This window comes from Caretta caretta, chromosome 2, assembly GCF_965140235.1.
Source record: "Caretta caretta isolate rCarCar2 chromosome 2, rCarCar1.hap1, whole genome shotgun sequence".
NCBI lineage: Eukaryota > Metazoa > Chordata > Testudines > Cheloniidae > Caretta > Caretta caretta.
In genome coordinates, this window is record NC_134207.1 from 109,051,238 (window position 1) to 109,074,045 (window position 22,808).

Consider the following 22,808-nt stretch of genomic DNA (forward strand, 5'->3'; position numbering starts at 1 on the left):
GATTTTAAACAAAAGGCTTATGTTTAAAACCTCCTTTTTTTGTGCATGTGTTCAGTAAGACAATGGATGTATGTTCCTTTTTCCGGTTCCCATTTCTGTGATCTCACATTTTTGTGCAGCAAACACTAATCAAATACAAACTGAAAGAAGACAGACAAGCAATACTAGATGTTGCTAGTTAGCATGAACTTTTCAGTGTTTTACGATATTTAAAAAACAAACCCAATCTCAGTCTATGAGAGCAGATAATTTAACATTTTTTCTTACTGAAGTATTTTCTTTTTAAATATTTGCAGTACTGAAGTCCATTCTCCTCCCCTTAATGTCCTATTAGCATTATACAGGCACATTAAGGAGAATGGAAATCATTTAATCACTACTCTTTCTTGAAGCACAGGTTTTTTTCCCTCGAAAAAGAAGTTGACCCATCTACAGATTGTTCTCCTGCAGGTCTCCCACCATTTTTGTAGTTTGATGGCCAGTGTTGTAGACCAAGAATGAATAGAAACTGGCAAACCAGTCCAAAGGAAAGATGCAATTCCGGACACTAAACCATTTTCCTGTAAAACTGTACAAATCCAGATACGATGAAAAAATTAATTCTTAACTTGAATCAGCTACAGGTTATTAATGTCCTAGAAGCTGCCTTTCTGTTTCAAACACAAAGGCTGTGAAAACCTGTAAAAGCAAAAAAAAAGTGCTGCATTAAATCAATTCTTTTAAATTTTAAACTGAAGCTTGAAGACACGCTAGATTGTCAAGTGTGGGGATCAGGATTTCTGGCTATATAAGCAGTAGTTATGAAAGTGTCCTGTATCCCTCACCCTATGATTTAGAGAGGTAAATAATGAGATTTTAAACAGTAAGTTTCCTTAATTTTAGTACGTAATTCACACATTTGAACCTCTTGCTTTTGCCATCAAGTGTAAAGTGACAAAGCTGAATTTAGCCCAATGTAATTCCACGCCTGATATCATTTATTGCTATACACCCATTTTGTGTTTCTTACTGGTAAAGATGGCAAAAGTAGTTCTTCAATACAGAGAAAGTTTTCTTTATTGTCTTCTACATCTGAGAGATACAGGTAGCAATTGTTATTTTATTTACAGTAATAGACTGAGCCCTCTTTAGAAAGAGTAAATTCCCATCCACCTTCCTATATGAAAACACCCTGTACAACTGCCACTGACTAAGTTGCTGAAAATCAAATGCTGTGTTAAATTCTTTTTGCTCTTCATTCCAAATGGGTATTACCTGGAGCTCTAAGTAAAGAGTCAAAATTTTAAACACATGCTAGCTATCTTCCAGGAGACAGCATTTAGTTACCTTTAAGCCATTTCAATTAGTGCCTAGGTGGTGAGTCCCCTGGAGTCCAACTTCACTCATATACACACTATTACAGATATGAACAAAGCTATGCAAACAAGCAGCATTTGAATAAGGAAAACATGAACGCCTGATACACAGTTACACAAATACATGTACACATTACAGTAAGAAAGAAAATAAATTTGGCAGTAGCAGGGATCTTCCGGCAAGCAAGAAAATATATTGAACAATGCCAAAACATTCAAACACGCCCACCAAAATCAGGCATTCTGGTAACAAAAATGCATAAACTCCATCTTTGCAATACATAGTCCCTTTAGAGAGTATTTGTAAAAGTAAAAATAGCAGCAGCTGCAGCTCAACAGCTTTTTCTTCCTGTCTTGGCTGGAAGAAACCATATCCTTCAGAGACGCAAATTTCACAATGTACGTACCTGAAAATTCTGAAAATTTGCCTTGCCAAAAAACGTTAAAAGACATCAAACCATTATGGTTTGTAAAACAGAACAGTTTAGTACTTTCTACTTCTAGTACGACAGTGAAAAACCACTAGCTAACGCTGATCATTATGAAAAAAAACGTATGCCACGCTGATTGGACAAAAAGCCCTAGCTGAATCGCGTTGCTAACATCTTAACACCAGCAAGCTTTATTTGGATATCATCTTTTTCATGAATGAACAATTATTGAGCTTGCATGTAACGCAAGGCAGCCATCATGCTCTCCGCATCTTAGTATATAGCTCCTCAAAGAAAAAAAAAATGCCACAACCACTGCAATTTAAGTGTTTATTTAGGCTTTAAAAATAAGGTGTCAGGGTACAAGCATGAAAACACATCGACAGGGATCAGTAACTAAGCAAGGTCATACAAATTTCTCTACTCTTGGAAGACCTTCTATATCAATCATTGGTTTATTTTCTTGGTGACTATATTTAAACTAACAATAGTTCAGCTGTTCTTAAGAAAGCAACAATATTTTCCAGGATATTTATACAAGCATAATGTACAGAAATGCTTCTGTTTTATTAATTGTGTGGGAAACTCAGCAGAATCTTACTTCCACATAATAGGTGTTGCCTTTGAAATTCTGAACTCAAAGAAAGCAAAAATTAGTCCCTGAGCCACAAAGCCATTTGTAGTGTGATCCTTTATGTGACAAAATTAAATCTAATAAAATGTATTTTTTTAACCTTAAATGTTAATGTATTTAACCAGACTTCAGGAAAAATATCCTTTACAGTATTTTTGGTGTAAGCATAGTTAAACAGTGCCATCTTTTGGCAAGTCATAGAACTGTCCAGATACTCCTTTCAAATTAATACAAAAAATATTAAACCTGTCATGTTAAACATTAATGGCCCAATTCTGCAACTTTTACTCACTTGAGTAATCCCAATTAAGTCAATAGAACTACTGGCATGAGTAGACACTCAAAAACTAAAGATTCTACAATTGTAATCTTAAGGTTTTCATGCATAGGCTGAGTCCACACAAACTCATCTGCAGTTCTCCTACCCTTAATCTACATTGGCAATGGTGAAAGCACTAGTGTAAATCGCGCACAGCCCTTTTTACCACATCATATGACATTACTGCCTCCATCACCATAAGCATGAGTGTCAGACTAGCAGCAGCAAAACTGCTGAAAAAATTTAGGGTAGATGGGGACTAAAAGATTTAGGTCAAGAAACTGAAAGGCTGTTCTTAGTATTGCTGTCATTTATGCTTCATTAGCCCCTTGCTGAGACAGCAAGTAAAAGTCAGTAATGGCTTTCTCAGTGATGTAAATGGAGCTCCACGTAGTGCTTGTGCCAGGATTGGGACCTTAAAGCAGTTTTATGCTCGCTATTAAAAATCTGAGAAGTTTAATTGAAAATTAAATGATATTCAGATAACACAGACCAAGTATATACATCCTCTGACCACAGGTTAGAAATATCCAAAGTTTTTTTGTACTTATAGTTATTGAAAATTGATTTACAATCCTAAGGAATTCTGTTTAGACAAATTAAAAGTTACGAATTTTGTTAAAATCAAATACCCAAGTATTTCATATCATTGCATAGGACACTAATCAAAATTATTTTATTCTTGCTAAGTTACCAGTGACTTAAATTTTAAGTAACATTTAGCCAAATTCTCTTCTTCAGGGTTCAGTGGAGCTCCATGGCCATAAAAAAGGAGAATCTGTTCCATTGTTTGCCTCTTATCCTAAACTGCTCAGACATCTGCTAGAACATTCACTAATACACCTGAGCTTGCTCATATGCAAGAACTAATGTAACAAGATGCTTTCTTTGAGCAATGAGGACTACATGGTCAAGCTGGTGTCTCTTATGCAGCAATAAAGTCACAGGACTTCTACATGGATATCATCCACCACAAACTCAAAGAAATTACGAAAAGCATGAATCATTGTATGAAAGACTATGAAGCCAAGATGCTTTCAGTGTAAAAAAAACAACAGAGGCAAGGAACACAAACATGTAAGGAACTGATCTTTAAGTTACTACCTAGAAATAATGCACCCATAGGTATGCAAAGGCAGAAAACCTGCTTCAAGAATAAGGTAAATTATATTGACTCTATTTTTTTCTAAGTAAAGAACGTGAAGCTAAGTAACATTCCTCCATAAGAGATATAACAGAAGAAACGTTTCACAAAATGGTTAATTGATTTGCCACACCTTAATAGGTTGCTAGATTGTCAGTGATTTCAGCTCAGAGGTTATCTTCAAAGAAAAATATTTCTGAAAAGACCTTGTGTAAGGCATTTGATATGTGCAACAATTTTAATTAGAAAAAAATATACCAATAATTGGAAGGACTTGTCTCTTTCATCTCCAATTTCTATGAGATACACCCAGTCCATTGCCTCAAGATTGTTCACTACATTATTTCCTCCAGTATACTCTTCAGGACCAACTTATTTTCCTCATGTCTTTCAGTGCCCAGCAAAATGGAGCCCCAGCTTGGCTGTCCTCAATTTGCTACCATTATTTTTATTAATAATAAATAACATTACTCAAGCAATGAGACTTCTGCTACTTCTACTGGAAGATAATTCCATAGAGTAACAGAAGTTGAACTATTTCACTCTCTTTTTTGTTTACTGTTTACATCCCTATTAGCTGCCATTTGACCAAGTTTAACTCCTCTAATCTTTCTTCACAAGTCAATTACCCCAGTCTCAAATGTTTTTAATGCTAATATTCCACTTTTCATCCGTGCTTCTAATATTTTACAAAAACAATTAAGCTTCCAAACAGTCAGATTGGGAAGTACTACCTCCATTTCAGAGATGGAAAAAATGGATGCACTGAGAGGTGAGATGATTTGCTCCAACAAGTCAGTGGCAGAACTGAGTATACAACTTTGAATTCTGTGTGTTCTTTTCAAGAGTTCTCATCTAAACCACATACCAGGAACCAAAACACCTCTCTGCCATAGGAGCTCCTTTTAAGAAAACACTGAAAGTTGACTAGTTGTGGGTGAACACTTTTCACAAAGCGATCACTCTATACCTGACCTATCAGTCCTCATCAAAGGAAACCTGCAAAATACTTTCAAAAGAAAAGCCTGGGAGCTTAAATTGATTACTCCGCTAGACACCAAAAATCACGGACTAAACAGAGACAGGTTTCAGAGTAGCAGCCGTGTTAGTCTGTATCCGCAAAAAGAAAAGGAGTACTTGTGGCACCTTAGAGACTAACAAATTTATTGAGCATAAGCTTAAATTTGTTAGTCTCTAAGGTGCCACAAGTACTCCTTTTTTAAGCAGAGACACTGGATTTATGGCTTATTAAAACAATCAGTAAACCCCACCCCCCCTTTCTGTCCTATGACTACAGAGGTGTTAACAGGCTACTCTACCTTGAACGGTCCCTTACAGTATGTGCGAACTACTTATTCTATACAATCTGTTCCACCTTGCATTTTGCTGTGATGCTGGAAGTTCCTTTCCCACACCTGAAGAGCTCGGAGTCGCTCAAAAGCTTGTCTCGCTCATCAACAGAAGTTGGTCCAATAAAAAATATAACCTCAGCCACCTAGTCCTTCTAATACAACTACACTGCATAGTTCTGGGTGTCATACATGTTGAAATTGGCTAGTTAAAGGTATTAGTGCACATTTAATTTAATTTTTACTACATCAATGTTGTTCAAGTTATGAACGCAAACGGTGCAACACAATTTACACATCAGCTATGCACCACAGAAGAAAAATCAATATTGTATGCTCTCCTGCATAGACAGTGTCTGTATTTATACAGCACTAAGCTCACTGTTAACACATAAACATTTCCAACTCAATTTTAAACACTGTTTAACCTCAGCATGAAAGACTAAGCACAATACAGAATTAATTCAGTAGTGTAATTAAATCTAGTCTTAGTCTGTCTTGATACCTAAGTCTAAAGACTTCAAATGTGTATTGCATATAAGTATGAGAAATGGCACTTGAAAAATCCACCTATTACCCACAAGCACAGGGGTCGGGAACCTACGGCCCGCAGGCTGGATCCAGCCCACTGCTTCATTTCATCCAGCCCAGGGCATGCCTCGGCAACCCCACAGGGGCTGGAGCCGCGAGCGCTGGCTCGCCCCCCTGCAGGAGGAAGCTAGGGTCAGCTCCGGCCCCCGGAAGCGACCAGCATGTCCCTGTAGCCCCTAGGTGCAAGGGAGATCAGGGAAGCTCTGGATGTGGGCAGCGCACATCATGCAGAGCCCTCTGATCCCTCCGCCTAGGGGCCAGACATGGCAGCCACTTCCAGAAACAGCGCGGAGCCAGGGCAGGCAGGGAACCTGCCTTAGCCCTGCTGGGCTGCCAACTGGGAGCCACCTGAGGTAAGCACTGCCTGGCCAGAGCCTGCACCACAACCTCCTCCCCCAGACCTTAGCCCGCTTCCGCATTCCAAACCCATTGGCCCCAGCCCAGAGCCCACTCCTGCACCCCAAACCTCTTAGCCCCAGGCTGGAGCCCCCTCCTGTGCCCCAAACCCCTCATCCTCAGCCCCACACTAGAGCCTGCACCCCCAGCTGAAGCCCTCAGCCCCTCCCACACCGTGAACATCTCCTTTCTGGCTCCACCCCAGAGCCTAGGGGAACGAGCCTCTGTGCCCCTCCCCCCTCTATGGTGCTGTGTGTGTCCCGCGACTGATTTTTATTGTGGGTCAATGGCCCTTGATAGAAAAAAGGTTCCCCACCCCTGCACTAGCAGAACTACACCCAGTACACAGAGGCAGATGAGATGAATATGGAGGGGCTGCACCAGTGAGGTACAACATCCTGATGTGAAGCTCAGCCATCCCTACATCCAGAAGCTGAGAGGGGGAGTGAGCTCTGCTAATTTAACTTCCTCCTCCAAACCTCCTCTATTGGTGACGTCTTCCCCCATGAATAACTCCACTTTCTGCCTCTGCTCTTCAGACCTTCCCTAGGCAGCAAGAGCAGTGTCAAGTTGATATGGTTCGTGATGGTTTAAACTACCCGCAGGGGTACAAACTGCATAAGTGAAACTGGCCACAGGTCTTATTAATTTCATCCTGCTTCTGCTTTGTTAAAGTAGGAGCAGCCAATAGCACAGGCACCGGAGGTGTATGCCAACTTAGGAAGACAATACTTTTACACTGACTTATAGGTCCAAAGTCAACTTGCAAATTCGTATTTCTATCAGCTTACCTTCCATAGTTAATAAGTAACATCTAAAATAATTATAACTGAAAGTTAGTTAAAAAAATATTTGCCTAGATTTCCACTTTGTTTTCTTTTTGCATTTGACAGCATTGTGTTAAATAAGCTTCAAGCTTTCCGCTGTATAGTCAGTTCCTCCCTTACAAAAAAGATCCTTTTAACTGCAGGGGACAAAACTCTTATAAATAATGTAAAGGAATATTGTAAAATATTCAGGACATATCATGGTGACTCTCTCAAAAAAAAAAAAAAAAAATTGACAGCGTCCCTTTATCTTTGCAACCAGAAAGACTAAAACCTCTATTTAAAAAAATTGGAAGCTTAAGTTCTGTACAAACTGACAGTTTAATATTTCTACTTTCAGTGTGGGCACGTGGATTTTTCAAACCCCAACAAAGAACACAAACAGAATTATGCAAGCCCATAAACAAGCAGCAGTATTTCAAAAGTAAATTAGGGAACAGCATGGCAAAGAACTGTAATATGTATATATTCCATTCTGTGCATCCGATGAAGTGGGCTGTAGCCCACGAAAGCTTATGCTCTAATAAATTTGTTAGTCTCTAAGGTGCCACAAGTAATCCTGTTCTTTTTGAGGATACAGACTAACACGGCTGCTACTCTGAAACTGTAATACACATGCTTTTGCCCCTAAAGTCTGACCAATGAAGCTCAAGATCCAAAATTCCTAATAAAATCAACAGCCAAGTGATCTGTCTTCCATTAAACTGCAAGCCAAAGATCACCACTTCTCTATACACCCATGTATTTTACCAATGAACAGCAAATCAGTTTTGGCTGGATTATGTCAAAGCCTATTCATAGTCATCCAAAACAAAGTTGCTGTTTAGTTTCTCTCTGTAAGCAGATTTCAGTGCCAGAGATTTGACATACAAAACAAATGTTAGTGTCTTCCACTTAAAGCGGAAGCCTCCACTTCAGCTATAACATTTAATAATGGCTCCAAATGGTAGCATATAAATGCTAAAAAGGTTCACAGATGTGCATTTTCCACGGAGGCATACCACTAGGAGGTAAGCCTCCAAACAAGCATGGACTGTATTTGAAAAGACAACTGTAATCCGTAATCCCCACTTGACAAGTTGTCTAGTCATTCACTAACCACAATATTTATGCTAGTTGGCACAAGTATCTGAAAGGAGCACTGGATTTGGGGTACTAGGAGGGAGATGGATGAAGCATCCTAAACATTCCAGCTATGTAAGTAAGGGTAAAACAGACACATACACACACACAGGGCTTTGCTGTCAAAAAAAGCTTCACTGAAAAGAGCAAATACATTTCACATCTCTTTGGAGCGAATGCTGTTCCTATCTCTGCAGCAGTGGAAGGCTATCATAACAGAACAAGTGGGCTTCTATTTCTGTTGTGCAGAGGTGCACTATCTATAAGCTTTCAAAATGGGCTCCTGAGCATTGCTGTCTAGCAGGGAGTTATGGAAGGACTGCAAATCCACTAGTCATTCCATCCCATGTGGGGGCAGATACAAGCAGCACAGGAGTTTATTACAGCTATGGCTGGAATAGCGGATTCAGAATGGCTCAGCTGCACTTCAGTTCCTTCCCCTCCAGCTCCAGAGTGGCTTAGTACTCCAAGTTTGCACTAGGGCCTTGGACACTATGCACCTCTGCTCTTTCAAACAGTCTTCTGTATTCAAAAATACAACATTGTATCAGTTCCTGTTCTCTTCACATTTGCAGGATTGCGCGCAACTATATAGATTTTTTATTTAAAGGAAAATGATGGAAATGGTGCTGGTAATTCAGTAGGTGGTGGCATTCTTTCTGAATCAGCACTAAACCAAAGCTCCAATATGGGTGTATGGCAGCAGTTCTCAACCTGTGGGTCACGACTTGCTGTGGCCCAGTGCCGAAGCTGAAGCCAAAGCCCTGGGCAACGGGGCTCAGGCTTTGGCTTCAGCCCTGGGCGGTGGGGCTCAGGCTACAGGCCCCATGCTGGGAGCTGAAGCCCTTGGGCTTCGGCCCCCCTGCCCAGGGTGGTGGGGCTTGGGCAGGCTCAGGTCCCACCTTCTGGGGCTGTGTAGTAATTTTTGTTGTCAGAAGGGGGTTGTGGTGTAATGAAGTTTGAGAACCCCTGGTGTATGGAATTTACCTGAGTGAATCATAAAACCATGATCCTGACCATCTAACTCAAGAACCTATGCTACTTTCTACAATAAAAAGAACCTATCCAAAATACTGAGACTATCATTTCCTCTATCTAAACTCTACCTCCCTTTGCAATATTAAGATATGTCGTAAGCAACTGTGTACTGCCAAACAGCTGTTAATTTCCACCACACCAGGTAGCTGCATTTCAGCAATTTCTACAATTTTAAATATTTTACAACTATAGACACTATTAAAATGGTTAAAACACACATCTTTACACACACATCGATTTAAAAGTTTTTTAATAACTTCAAATCCATTCACTCATAATTAAAAAGACCTGGAGGGTTAGTTATAAAAGAAATATGTCCACAGCCCTGCAGGAATGTTTCAGACCAAACATTAACATATTTTCCCCCTAAATCAGTAAAAATCAAGTGGGGAAGGGTTTCTAAATGGAGGAACTAAGTTTGTAACTGTCAATTTAAATTAAGCCCAAATTAATATTGCGCAAATATGCTTTTTTTATTAGATCATCCAGAAACTCAAACACAAAAAATTTACATTGTAACTATTCTGATAAAAAATATTAAAATTTTTATTCAAAAGAGTCAACTAATCCAATTTCAGGTGATTAAAACCTGACACTACTAAATTGTGTAGCCAAGCTGATCGAGTCTCTCACACACACACAGCATTGTACGTGTGTACATACACACACACACACAGTATTGTACAGTATTAGTTATCCAATACTGCCATCTGTTGGCTACCAGAGATACAGCACATATCCCTTTAATAATCAGGGTTCAAAACCAGAAGGGACCTCCAGAGCACCTAGTCTGACGTGTTCTAGGTCACACGCCACCAACGCCGTCCAGAATCCGCACACTACACCCAACAACCAATTGCATGTGATAAAAAACTTTACTTTGTAAATTAAGATTTCAGTTTTATAATCACTAATTGCCAACTAGGGTTGCATGAAATATCAATTTTGAAAAGTATATTTTTAAATATTACCGTATTTAAATTATATTATGTGACACTACTGTACAAACACTAAGACATGTGGCTAGTGAGGAATCAAGATGTGAGTTCCACAAGCATGGGCTAGTCAGAAATGAAGGAATTAGGCAAGAACCAGAATGACAATAGAGGCCATGCCAGGAACCCATAACCTCTTCAAGAAAGTCTCTCACTCTTGAGACAGCAGACACACACAGTTTAGGAAGAGTCGGTCTTCAGAGACTGGGGAACCTTTACACAAGATATGTGGCTTTTTATTGTTTTGTGTACTGATTGGGTTGGTTTTGCAGGGGCTGACAGAATACGTTTCCAGATTTGTATGAATATGCACTGTTGCATAGTAGTCATGGAGAATTGTCATGGAGACACACACACCATTAAATTAAGGAGTTGTTGGGTGGGAAGATAATGCCATTTGTACCTGCCCCTAAAAAAATTATAGCATTACACACTTTGCCAGGTCAACACTTGTAAATATTTGGGAACTAGACACAATTATCCACGAAGGTTTGCATAACCATTACCCCGGCCTTCATGATGCGAGCACAGACCGGGTGTGTGGGCTGCATCTATAGATTCAGTACAGTTCAAAGAGGCCAACTGTTCAAAACTCTCAATCATCTCCTGCACCTGCTACCTTGATCAGAAGCCCCTAAAACAATCACTGCACTACCATGCACAAAAGCACCCACTCTGGACTTTCCAACACCCAACTGTTTCCAATCTGTTAATGAAAAGAGTCCTTCCTGATTCAAAAGTTCTATAGCTACTGCTGCTCACCGCAGGTCTCAAGAACTCCATTGTATTAGTCTGTAACTGCATACTAAACATCGAGTGGCACTTTATCTTATCTTATCTATATCTTATCTATATTTAACTTCATCTTTAGACAGCAAATGGAACTGTTACCAAGTTATAGCACAAATTCCAGTAACGCTTCTCTATTTCTCTTGGATCACTTAAAACATTTGGTGATTGAATTTCAGGCTCTCCAGGTGAAAACAGTCTGAGAAAATCCAGGCCTTCATTTTGAGGATATGCCTGAGCAATGTCCTGAGTTTCTCTGGGAGTTATGGGAACTGGTCTGTTTTCCCACAAGCTTTTCAAAATCACTCATAAACCACTGCTTAAGGGTGCTATGCTGGGAACTATGAGATAGGCCCAATTGCAATGGCTGATTAACATGCTCTGCATGGATAAGAGCAGAACATCACCCAGAAGATGACAGCTATCATAGACACATTTCACCTTGGCAGTTTATACTGGTGCAGTCCCACAGGTTCAATTACCAGTGGCCTAACCCTTTACTGCATGCACAACTTTCAGATGAGGAAGCAAGGTGCTTAGAAAATGAACTGACCTGTGAACAATGTGTCACTTAAAAGCCATTATGCTGTAATCTGAGAATGCCAGCAGTGCCAGAATTTAGTCTGGTGCACAAGCATTAGAGTATGGAACAGACTGACTGCTTCTAAAAAAAAATTAACCCCAAACAGGTGTGCATGCCTGGATTTACACGCATTACCCAACTGTCAGTGAGGATAATGTGCTTGTGAGATTTTTCAGTCCCTCAGGCCTGCTTCCAAAGTCTCAGAAACTTCAACTATGAAAGTAACATAGAACAGAGAAAGATATAGGCCCAGTTAAGATAGGCTTCAAAAGGGCAATTGTTAAGAACCAGGCAGACTCACCCATGTCCAGAGACACTTAAAGCAAGGGAATACATTCACCTGATTTAGAAAAGCAACGATTTTTTTGTCATATAACAAAAAAACTGGGAATAGGGGTATGGGGACTAGCTATGATAAAAATCCAAAGCTTGTCTAGTTCCCATTGTAAATAAGAATACGTCCCAGCTTGAGAATTGAGCAAATGATGAATTCTGCCCTGAAGGAAAGAAGCAGGATTGCCTGTAGGTAAAAGCTCACTTTGCCTGCTAGTATCAAAAACTTGGTGGTGAGGAGGCTGCAGCAGGACAAATTGTCTGAAACAGCTGTTGCCTCCTACATTACTGCAAATCAGCACCAAGGGTGGAGGGACATCAAATATATGCATCTCTGTCATTCTTATGAGGCTTTTCTCACTTCCTCTTTGTAAAATTTTACCCTCGTGATTCTTTGGAGATGAGGGATGGCAGAAATTAAGATTCCCTGCTTCTGTCATGCAAAATCAAAAACTGAGGGTGGAGTGAAGGAGCTCAGATTTCACTTCCTGGAAGATACTTTTATTCCACCACCTCCGCAATTCCATTAAGTGGAATCATTAACACAAGGCTTCTAGAACTTTCCTCCAGGATGACAGAAAATGTCTCTAACAGTAGGGCCAAAGTGTGGTATACACTACAATTGGACAGTTGTGGAAAATTGTGAGAGTCCGTTCCTCAAATTTGCTGACATTCAGTTATACACAAGGTTAATGCAAATTCTATCAATCACCACAGAAATAGGCACAGAACCAAACAGTTTGCGAATTCAACTTGAAAACTAGCTCTACAAATAATTACATAAAAAGTCTATGCATTAGTTCTCAGCGTTAGAGAAGTTTTAAACAATGCTTTTGAGCCCTGGCTTCCCAAAATAGTCCCGCAAGTTACATCTTTATGGCTTTATGACAGATGCAGTTTGGCATTTCAAACTTCTTAAAAAAAAAAAATCACTTCTGGCCTGAAACATTTCAGGCAAAAAGGAATTTCTCACCCTTCATTTTTAAAATATTTACCACTCAGTCTACCAATATCCCAAGCATAAATAACCAGGATTTACTCTTTTCATTACAAAGTGAAAATACAGTTATTCCCCAATGGCATCAGGAAGCGGAGGCTTGATAACAAACAGCAAAATGACATGAGGGCACAAAGTCTTGTTCCTTTGAAATCTCCATCTGACTATTTCAAAGGAAACTGAGCAGAGGAGTGACCCATATTTGCTCACTGGAAATACATTTGAGTCCTCAAGCAGGCAAAAGAACAATTCCATTTTGTGAAAACTTTTGAGGTTTTGAAATGTGTTTTTATTACACACACACACACTACACACAAACCACCTTTCAAACATTTCCATGAAATGAAGTTGTCTCTAGACGGCTGTTTTCACATCTCTAGTTCTTTCTCTGGTCAGAAATGACCAGAGAGTCTACCCTGGACCCCAGAAACCTTCCCAGCTTTGTCAAAAGAGCATATTTTGAAAAAATACATTTTGTCAAAAATGTTTTAAATGTGGCCACTTTTAAAGCACATTTAAAAACATTTTTGTCCAGATCTGCCTCTAACAGTAGGCTCTGGAATCAGCTGGCACCAATCTCCTCTGGCTAGTTAGAGCTTATATGAAGCATATATTGTTTGTGAGATATGTTCTTTAATCCAATCCATACAAAGTATACTAGAAAATATGATGATGGACACCTCTTACTGCCCAATATATCTGTCCAACACTCCAAAACTGCACACACTTTCCTTGGAGTCCAGATTTATGACAACAAATGAATAATGCAGGCTCTGTCTGAGCTAAATCACATTTTTGAACAATTGGATCCACTTCACATTGGCTAGATGGGAAATGCTGTACGGCCTATGTAAACAAGATTTAACTTAGTTTTGCAAAAAAGTCTCAATCTACGCAAGGTAGGGAAAACATTAGTACCTTCCTAACTAAAACTATGTTTGAATAGTCTTCACTAAGTCACTAACAGTTTCAAATCTGAGTGTGGGCAGAGACTAAAGATGAGTGGGGAAAGTTCACACATCATTTAACATCCATTAAGACCCGCTCCTACTCTATTCTATATAGGTTTTTATATCACACATTACTGTAGTATTTGAGTGCCTAACCTTAGGCATAAATGCGTTAAAGTATCCAGATACATGCTGAAGCAATCACCTGGGGAACTCTCTCTATGAAAATTTAACTCATTTGCTATTATTTTGCATTGTGTCCTTCATTCTCAACTTTGACTGGTTAAGAGCTATGGTTTTAATTTCAATATGTTACAGATGTTTTCAGTTTTCTTACGTGATCTTTTCAGCACTGTATTAGGCATGTTGTAATGCTTGTTTGTGGCAAAGGAGAGGAGGGCAAACAGATGAGAACGTTAAAAAGTCTTGTTCAAAGGGGAAGCAGGAGTAGGTAGGGTCTTATATTCCTTGGAATCCAGAAGATCCTGCCCCAAAGTCTACATATCACAATAGTTACCCCTCCAGAAATAAAGAGCTTGACATGGTGCCCATCAAAGTCGGTCAATTCTGCTCCAAAGTCTGACAGACAAGTCGTTAAGTGACAAAAGACATTCCCTCCAAGTCACTCCTCACCCAGGTGTTCAAATGACAGCATGCTTCCTTATGTTTAGGCCAATGGTTGGGTTCTGCTTAACAAAAATAAAATAAAATAAACCAAAACACCTTACTCTACCAGAAACCACTGGAAGTAAAACAAACCCACAGGATTATCACAGAATTTGCTGTTATCTGTTAGATGTTACCCTATAATAGTTCACCTTAAAGTATTACTCTGGTTACAGTGTGATTGGTAAAACCCATTGTTTCATGTTCTCTATGTATATAAATCTCCCCACTGTATTTTCCACTGAATGCATCCGATGAAGTGAGCTGTAGCTCACCAAAGCTTATGCTCAAATAAATTTGTTAGTCTCTAAGGTGCCACAAGTACTCCTTTTCTTTTTGCAAATACAGACTAACACGGCTGCTACTCTGAAACCTATAAGCCAACCGTAATGGTTATGAAGCCGTTCACTTTCGTTTGATCAGAGGAAAAGTCTCTCTCTCTCTTTTCTTCCTATCAGTGATCACCATTTTTTTCCAGGGGAGGGTAATGAAACAGGACTCTCCTTCTGGGTCCTATCAATGCAGTACTTAACTTGTCAGGAGGGAGCACTATTTTATGTCACATGGTGTTCTTGCCCCTAAGGACAAGTGTGCTACTTCTGTACCATGATCAGAATCTGCCAGCACATAAAGAAAAAAAGACAGGCTTCAAATTAGTGTCCCCAATTGCAGCTGAGCACACCAAATCTTTCTTTGTCCAGTTAGATCTCAGTTGCATTCAAAATAATATGCAGTCCGCAGGTCTCCTAAAACTCAACAGGCAGTTAAAGGTTTTTAGTGTTTCTACTGTAAAATTCATCCTCAAAAAGCAGGTTTAAAAGTTCAAGTTAAAATCTGGCATATAAAATCTCCAAGTTTTTATATATATATACACACACACACACATATATATATCTGAAGACTACAGACAATGAATTTGTTTATAGTTATATAAGAAAAACACAGAAGTTTACTGACATAAGATTTAGTTCAGGTTTTAACTAAAGTAGAGATTTAAAAATCCCCAAGACAGTGAGATGTAAAAATGAACTACTGAATCTGCACCAAAATCTATTTTAACTTAAGTTCAGTAATTTTTAGCAGGACTCATCACATACAAACATCAATCTGACATAACAGATCAGAACTGCCTCAAAAGATGCATGGGACTGGACTAGATGACCTCTTGCAGTCCCTTGCTGTCCTACAATTCTCTGAGGCCCACAAATATGGTTCACATCACTGAATGGACTTCCAAATACAGTTTACTCATGCCAAACAAGCCAGCTAACATGGTGAGGTGAAAGTGGGTGTAGTAAAATCTAATTTAAAAAGACTAGACTGGTTCAATCTAAATATTAAATCAGCAAAAAACCTGAAAGTAGTTTGACTGAGATCATTACCTGTAATTTTGTACCCATAAGAAGCCAACTGTCCAGCCATGTATTCTCCATCTGAATTATTATGAGAACATCCCCATGTGCGTATCCAAATTTTTTGCGCACCGGGAATAATGCTGTTGAGTGAAGAGAATCAGGAAAGCAAATTAGAGATAAAAACAAAATAAAACATGAAGTCATTTCAGGCACTCAGGAACAAAAGGTTTTGGTCCCTATACATTGGAATGTTAAATGACTCACACATGTAAACCCTCCACCCAGCCTCAATGAGGTGGAGAGGGAAGAAAAGATTCAGTATTTTAATGGGGGGCGGGGAAGGTAAGAAAGAAATGATAGCTTCAAAATAGAGAGGGTATATGGAAAGAGAAGACTATATTCTGTGGCTACATGGAATCAAAAACCTAAAAACCAAACCCGATTTTTTTTTCTTAGATAGAGATTTCAATGTTCATACACAATACGAGACTGGCAGCACTAAAAATAAGTCATCTATCCATGAAATAGGTACAGCTAAATTGCAAGCTTCTCATGCTGCCTCACCTATGTGCCTTCAACTCACTCCACACAGGCTACCTATCAGACATCACTACTAATCCAGAGCCGCTACTGACCAGTGAGGTAGGGATGAAAAGCTCTGTACCCCAACCTTTCTGAGCTACAAATGTATTATTAAAAAGAAAAAAAATTAATTAAAGAATTAAAAAGCTGCTACTTTGAAAAAAGTATTATTGTGGCAGATTTGTACCACTGTAGTAGAGGGCATGCCAGCTTATTTGAAGATTTATAATTGGGCTAAAAAAGGTTGCTCCAGAATAAAGCCTCTGCAGAGGTACAGCCATGATACAAAAGAGCCCACTAGAAGAACAGAACAGAAATCTCAAGGCTTGGCTTACACTACCAATTTACGTCTGTATAACTACAGTACACCCTGAGAGTTACGAACTGCCCGGTCAACCACACACCCGATTTGGAACCGGAAGTATGCAATCAGGCAGAAGAGAAAAAAAAATAAAAAAAGCAAACAGTACAGTACTGTGTTAAACGTAAACTACTAAAAAAAATAAAGGGAAAGTTTAAAAAGAGATTTTATAAGGTAAGGAAACTCTTTCTGTGCTTTTTTCATTTAAATTAAGATCCTTAATTGCAGCATTTTTCTTCCGTATAGTAAAGTTTCAGAGCTGTATTAAGTCAATGTTCAGTTGTAAATTTTTGAAAGAACCACAACGTTTTGTTCAGAGTTACAAACAACCTCCATTCCCAAGGTGTTTGTAACTCTGAAGCTCTATGTACATTGCTCAGGAAGGTGGGCTTCTCCCGTCAACGTAGTTAACACCTCTTGGGGAGGTGGAGTACCGACACTGATGGGAGAAGGCTAGGTAGTGTCTTCAAAAAGGCTCTGCAGCTGCGCCACTGCAGCACTGTAAGTGCAGACAAGCCCTAAGAAACACTGAGGAGTCAAGAATGGCCAATGGATAAGAATCATGCCCGTTTGCAGAAAATTAGTAGGATCTTGTCTATACTACAAAGTTTTGTCAGAAAAAGTTATGCCGCTTCAATTAAAACCGCTGTTGCGTGTCCACACTATTCTCCTTGTGTCAGCAGAGTGCATCCATACGAGCAGCTCTTGCATCGATTCAGAGAGCAGTGCACAGTGGTAGCTTTCCCACTGTGCAACTAGCTGCAGGATGCTTTGGGAAGGATTTGCAATGCCTCATGGGGCAGGTGCAGTGTCACATGATGCAGGTTTCTCAATCCCATCATTCCATGGGCTTCCTAGTAGATTGTCAACTTTTCAACTGAAGTGTGGGGAGGGAGGAAGAAGAGAGTTGTGTGTGTGGAGGGAAAGGGAGACAGCAGGCTGACCAACTTATCCTGAGGCAGGGGGAGGGGAACACCCCACACACACATCAGCCCCTGACTCTGCTCCGCACAGCAGTCTCTCCCTACACTCCTGGCAGAAGCAGCCCGCTCTGCCTGCCTATGGTTCTGTGATTCTCTCCGAGTTCTCCCACAGCCTCCTCAGCTGCCGGGAGCAGCATTCTGAGCAGCTCTGTGAGCTCTCCATGTTGAGGAATGTCAAAGCAGCACAGCAATCTGCCCCCACACTCCCGACAGCAAAAGTCTGCCTGCCCATGCTTTCCTAGTGCCCGGGAGAACAGGAGCATTTCAAGTTAATGATTTGCTCTTTGTTCCCAGAACAGAGCAGCATGCTCAGCTGTCAGATATTTCCAGGCGCTTTGAAAGGGGAGGGGCACACGCCTGCAGGGCAGCAGAGATCAAACAGTGAGCAGAGCGGTCAGGGCAGGCATTGTGGGATACTGGTGGAAATCAGTTATGTCAACAAAACAAACAGCAGTATGTACACTGACGCCTTGTAGCTTTAACTTTTCCGCAAAATGCTTTATGCCTCTCGTCCAGGTGGTTTTATTTTGTCAGGAAAACAGCAGAGTTTTTGGCCAAAAGTAGCTCTGAAGTGTGCATACCTTAACTGTTTTGTAGGAAAAAGGCAGGTTTTCCTGACAAAACTCTGTAGTGTAGTCACGGCCTAGCATAAAAGCAAACACACATGTGTAGTCCTTAAACCTCCGTGGCTAAATCCCAGACATAAAGCTCCAAAAAGGTCATCCTTTGTAGGGACGTAAATTACCAGAGTAAAAAACACCGAAAACCACACAGTAATGGTGAGTGGCCAACAGAGAGAACTACTAAATATGGATAGCTGCAGATCCTTGATACAGCAACAAATAATACGTTCTTGATATGATGGAATCAATGTGTCTACTGTCTTTGAATGGGGCTAACTCTACAGACTTTATGATTAAAAAAATGCTCTTATGCGTCTGAAATTCAGCAGATCTCTAGTAGACTGTAAAGCATAAAGCAAAAATGATGTTTCCTGTAAATTCCAGGATTAAAAGATTAAAGACTGGTAATGGATTATTTTCTTGTTTCCTTAGTGCATTTGATAGCACTTTGCATATGTTCATTTTTTATTGTTTATGTGGGCTTCACAGGTAGCAACAGGGAAAAGAAAAACAAAATAAGAAAATGATGTACAATCACAAAAATTGGCAGTGGGACTAGAGGGCAGAATATCTAATTTCTAATATCTTGAAGTCTTTTTAGCGCTTTCTAAAAACTTACGTTCAATTTCAAAATTACTTTGAAGGGATACTTTAATGCAAAGACCTACTTCTACCCCCTCTTTTTATTCTTGAAAGAAGAAGCATAGATGCATCAGCTTTCCTGTTACAACCAACATTTTTTCTACAGAATATCAGTTTTATGTTATCTGACGCTGATACTCTTCCATGCCATTTAACAGTCAGTTATTTCCATTACTGAATAGGTAATCTGAAAGACTTAACAGTAAACTGTCACCACTTTTAACATTTTAAATTCTACTTCCCCACCCCTAAACCCCAAAAAAACACTAGAATCCAAGAGCGAGATTTTCAAGAGCTCAGCTCCCATTTACACACCCTAAATGAAAAGTCCAAATTGTCAGAACTTCTCAGTATCCAGCAACTATCTCTGAAAATAATACAAGGTGCTGGCCAATATTGTATATCTGGTCACTTCATTCAGGCATTTCCGTGGGAGCTGCTGAGCTTTTTAGCAATTAGGTCACAATAGGGAGTACCGAGTATTTTTGAAACTCTGGCCCCAAATTATCAGCATGCTTAATAAAAGCAGCAACGTTTTTATTACAACCAAATCTGAAGACAACTTAAAAGCTATGTGGCAATGCCACATTACATTTTTATTTTAAAAAACTGGAAGTGTGTACATACTAGGGCTTTTTTGAAAAAAAGAACTTACCTATCGCTTGGTGGATCATCATCTGCCTGAACATTTTTTTGTGAACTGCGTTTTCGCACTTTAGGAACAACATTTTTTCGTGCAAACTGTCGGTCATGTGGTTTCACATCTTGTGCTGACACAATATCCTCAATATCTTCAAGCAGTGAATCACAAGCAGCAGGCATCTTCAAGAACAGAAATATTTAAATTCAAAATCAGATTCTATTGTCAGATATTAGTGTTGATCGTGTGCACTCTTTGGAGAAAAGTCTGCTAACTTTTCTAGATACACATGCAATAGAGAAAGATATACATGACCTCACAGTGCACCTAATAATCCTCTATTGTGTAAGACCCTATACAAGCTATTGACCTGATCCTGCAAACTCTTCCTGAATGAAATAATTCCAATTAAATCAAAGGAACTATTCTCAGGTGAGACAGAATTTGAAGAATGGGACTAAGTTAACAATAAGATCCACTTGACATCTGAAAGTAGAATCAGGATCATGTATTTGTATTAGGAAAATAACCTATTATAAACTAAATGAAACTTAGTTATTTCGGACAGCAGAAAGAGTAGATGATGACTTTTACATTTTTCTTCTTCCACATATATCTAAGTTTGAAATGCCAAACTGAGGAGTTTATCATGCATATCAAAACAAAAACAATTTCCCAAAATTAACTCAAATAGATTAATTGCATCCATTTAATTGAGTTTACAACTGTAAAGATACACATGTAAAGAAAACAAAATTATCTTGGTTAAAGTACCTACCATGAATAATAAACAATCTATCAGTACCACGTCTCTTATGAGCACCAATCTCAAGAAAGTGAAAACTCAGCCTTGAGTTCTGCAAACACTTAGACCATGTCTACATTATAAAATTAGGTCAAATTTATAGAAGTCGGATTTTTAGAAAGCCTTTTTATACAGTCGATTGTGTGTGTCCCCACACAAATGCTCTAAGTGCATTTAGTCGGCAGAGTGTGTCCACAGTACCAAGGCTACAGTCGACTTCCGGAGCGTTGCACTATGGGTAGCTATCCCACAGTTCCTGTAGTCTCCGCCACCCATTTGAATTCTGGGTTGAAATCCCAACGCCTGATGGGGCAAAAACATTGCCGCAGGTGGTTCTGGGTACATATGGTCAGGCCACCCCTTCCCTCCCTCCGTGAAAGCAACAGCAGACAATCATTTCGCGCCTTTTTTCCTGGATTACCCGTGCAGACACCATACCACGGCAAGCATGGAGCCCGCTCAGCTCACCGTCACTGTATGTCTCCTGAGTGCTGGCAGACGCAGTACTGCATTGCTACACAGCAGCAGCTCATTGCCTTTTGGCAGCAGACAGTGCATTATGATTGGTAGCCATCAACTCTGTACTCCTGGGTGCTCTTTTAGCTAACCTCGGTGAGGTCGGTCAGGGGCACCTGGGCAAACATGGGAGTGACTCAGCCAGGTCATTTCCCTTTTTAAGTTTAGTCTCATGGAGATTCAGTCCTGCCGGCAGTCCTACTGCACTATCTTCTGGCAAGCACCCAGGAGATGACAATGGCTAGCAGTAGTACTGCACCGTCTGCTGCCAGCCTAAGATGTATAAAGACAGATGATGTGGATCAAAACAAGAAACAGACCAGATTTGTTTTATATTTATTTGTATTCATTTTCTCCCCCCCTCTCCTTCCCTCCATGAATTCAACGGCTTGCTAAACCCAGGGTTTTGAGTTCTATTGTTGAGGGGGCCATTCTGTTTCTCCTTGATACAAAGCCACCCCCTTTGTTGATTTTAATTCCCTGTAAGCCAACCCTGTAAACCCATGTCATCAGTCACCCCTCCCTCTGTAAGAGCAACGGCAGACAATCATTTTGCGCCTTTTTTCAGCACAGATGCCATCACACAGGGAACATGGAGCCCGCTCAGATCACCGCCACAATTATGAGCACTATAAACACCGCGGGCATTATCCAGTAGGATATGCAATACCATAACCTGCAACAAAAGCGAAACCAGGCGAGGAGGCGACTGCAGCGTGATGAGGAGAGTGATGAGGACATGGACATAGACTTCTCACAAAGTACGGGCCCCTGCAATGTGCATGTCATGGTATCAATTGGGCAGGTTCATGCCATGGAACGCCGATTTTGGGCCCAGGAAACAAGCACAGACTGGTGGGACCGCATAGTGTTGTGGGTCTGGGACAATTCCCAGTAGCCGAGAAACTTTCGCATGCATAAGGGCACTTTCATGGAATTTTGTGACTTGCTTTCCCCTGCCCTGAAGCGCAAGAATACCAAGATGAGAGCAGCCCTCACAGTTCACAAGCAAGTAGTGATAGCCCTGTGGAAGCTTGCAACACCAGACAGCTACTGGTCAGTCGGAAATCAATTTGGAGTGGGCAAATCTACTGTGGGGGCTGCTGTGATCCAAGTAGCCAACGCAATCACTGAGCTGCTAAAATCAAGGGTAGTGACTCTGGGAAATGTGCAGGTCATAGCGGCTAGCTTTGCTGCAATGGAATTCCCTAACTGTGGTGGGGCGACAGACGGAACCCATATCCCTATCTTGGCACCGGAGCACCAAGGCAGCGAGTACATAAACCGAAAGGGGTACTTTTCAATGGTGCTGCGAGCACTGGTGGATCACAAGGGACGTTTCACAGACATCAAAGTGGGACGGCCGGGAAAGATACATGACGCTCGCATCTTCAGGAACTCTGGTCTCTTTGAACACCTGCAGGAAGGGATTTACTTCCTAGACCAGAAAATAACCGTTGGGGATGTTGAAATGCCTATAGTTATCCTTGGGGTCCCAGCCTACCCCTTAATGCCATGGCTCATAAAGCCATACACAGGCAGCCTGGACAGTAGTCAGGAGCTGTTCAACTGTAGGCTAAGCAAGTGCAGAATGGCGGTAGAATGTGCATTTGGGTGTTTAAAAGCCCGCTGGCGCAGTTTACTGAGTCGTTTAGACCTCAGTGAAACCAATATTCCGATTGTTATTACTGCTTGCTGTGTGTTCCACAATATCTGTGAGAGTAAAGAGGAGACGTTTATGGCGGGGTGGGACATTGAGGCAAATCGTCTGGCCACTGATTA

General features: G+C 40.4%; 1 protein-coding gene across 4 annotated transcripts in view; it reads right to left on the reverse strand.

Moving 5' to 3' along the window:
* The window catches only part of CDKAL1 (CDKAL1 threonylcarbamoyladenosine tRNA methylthiotransferase), a 685,215-nt gene that overhangs the window by 646,343 nt on the left and 16,064 nt on the right, over positions 1 to 22,808 (reverse strand). For 2 of the 4 annotated variants that reach the window (XM_048839973.2, XM_048839974.2), the window contains 2 exons: positions 19,721 to 19,887; positions 15,902 to 16,014 (listed from right to left, as the gene is read on the reverse strand). In XM_048839973.2, coding sequence (XP_048695930.1) covers positions 15,902 to 16,014; positions 19,721 to 19,887 — 280 coding nt within the window. Of the gene's footprint in view, positions 1 to 1,762; positions 1,824 to 15,901; positions 16,015 to 19,720; positions 19,888 to 22,808 lie in introns of those variants that run through there. The other 2 variants (XM_075125356.1, XM_048839978.2) reach the window with 2 other exon arrangements.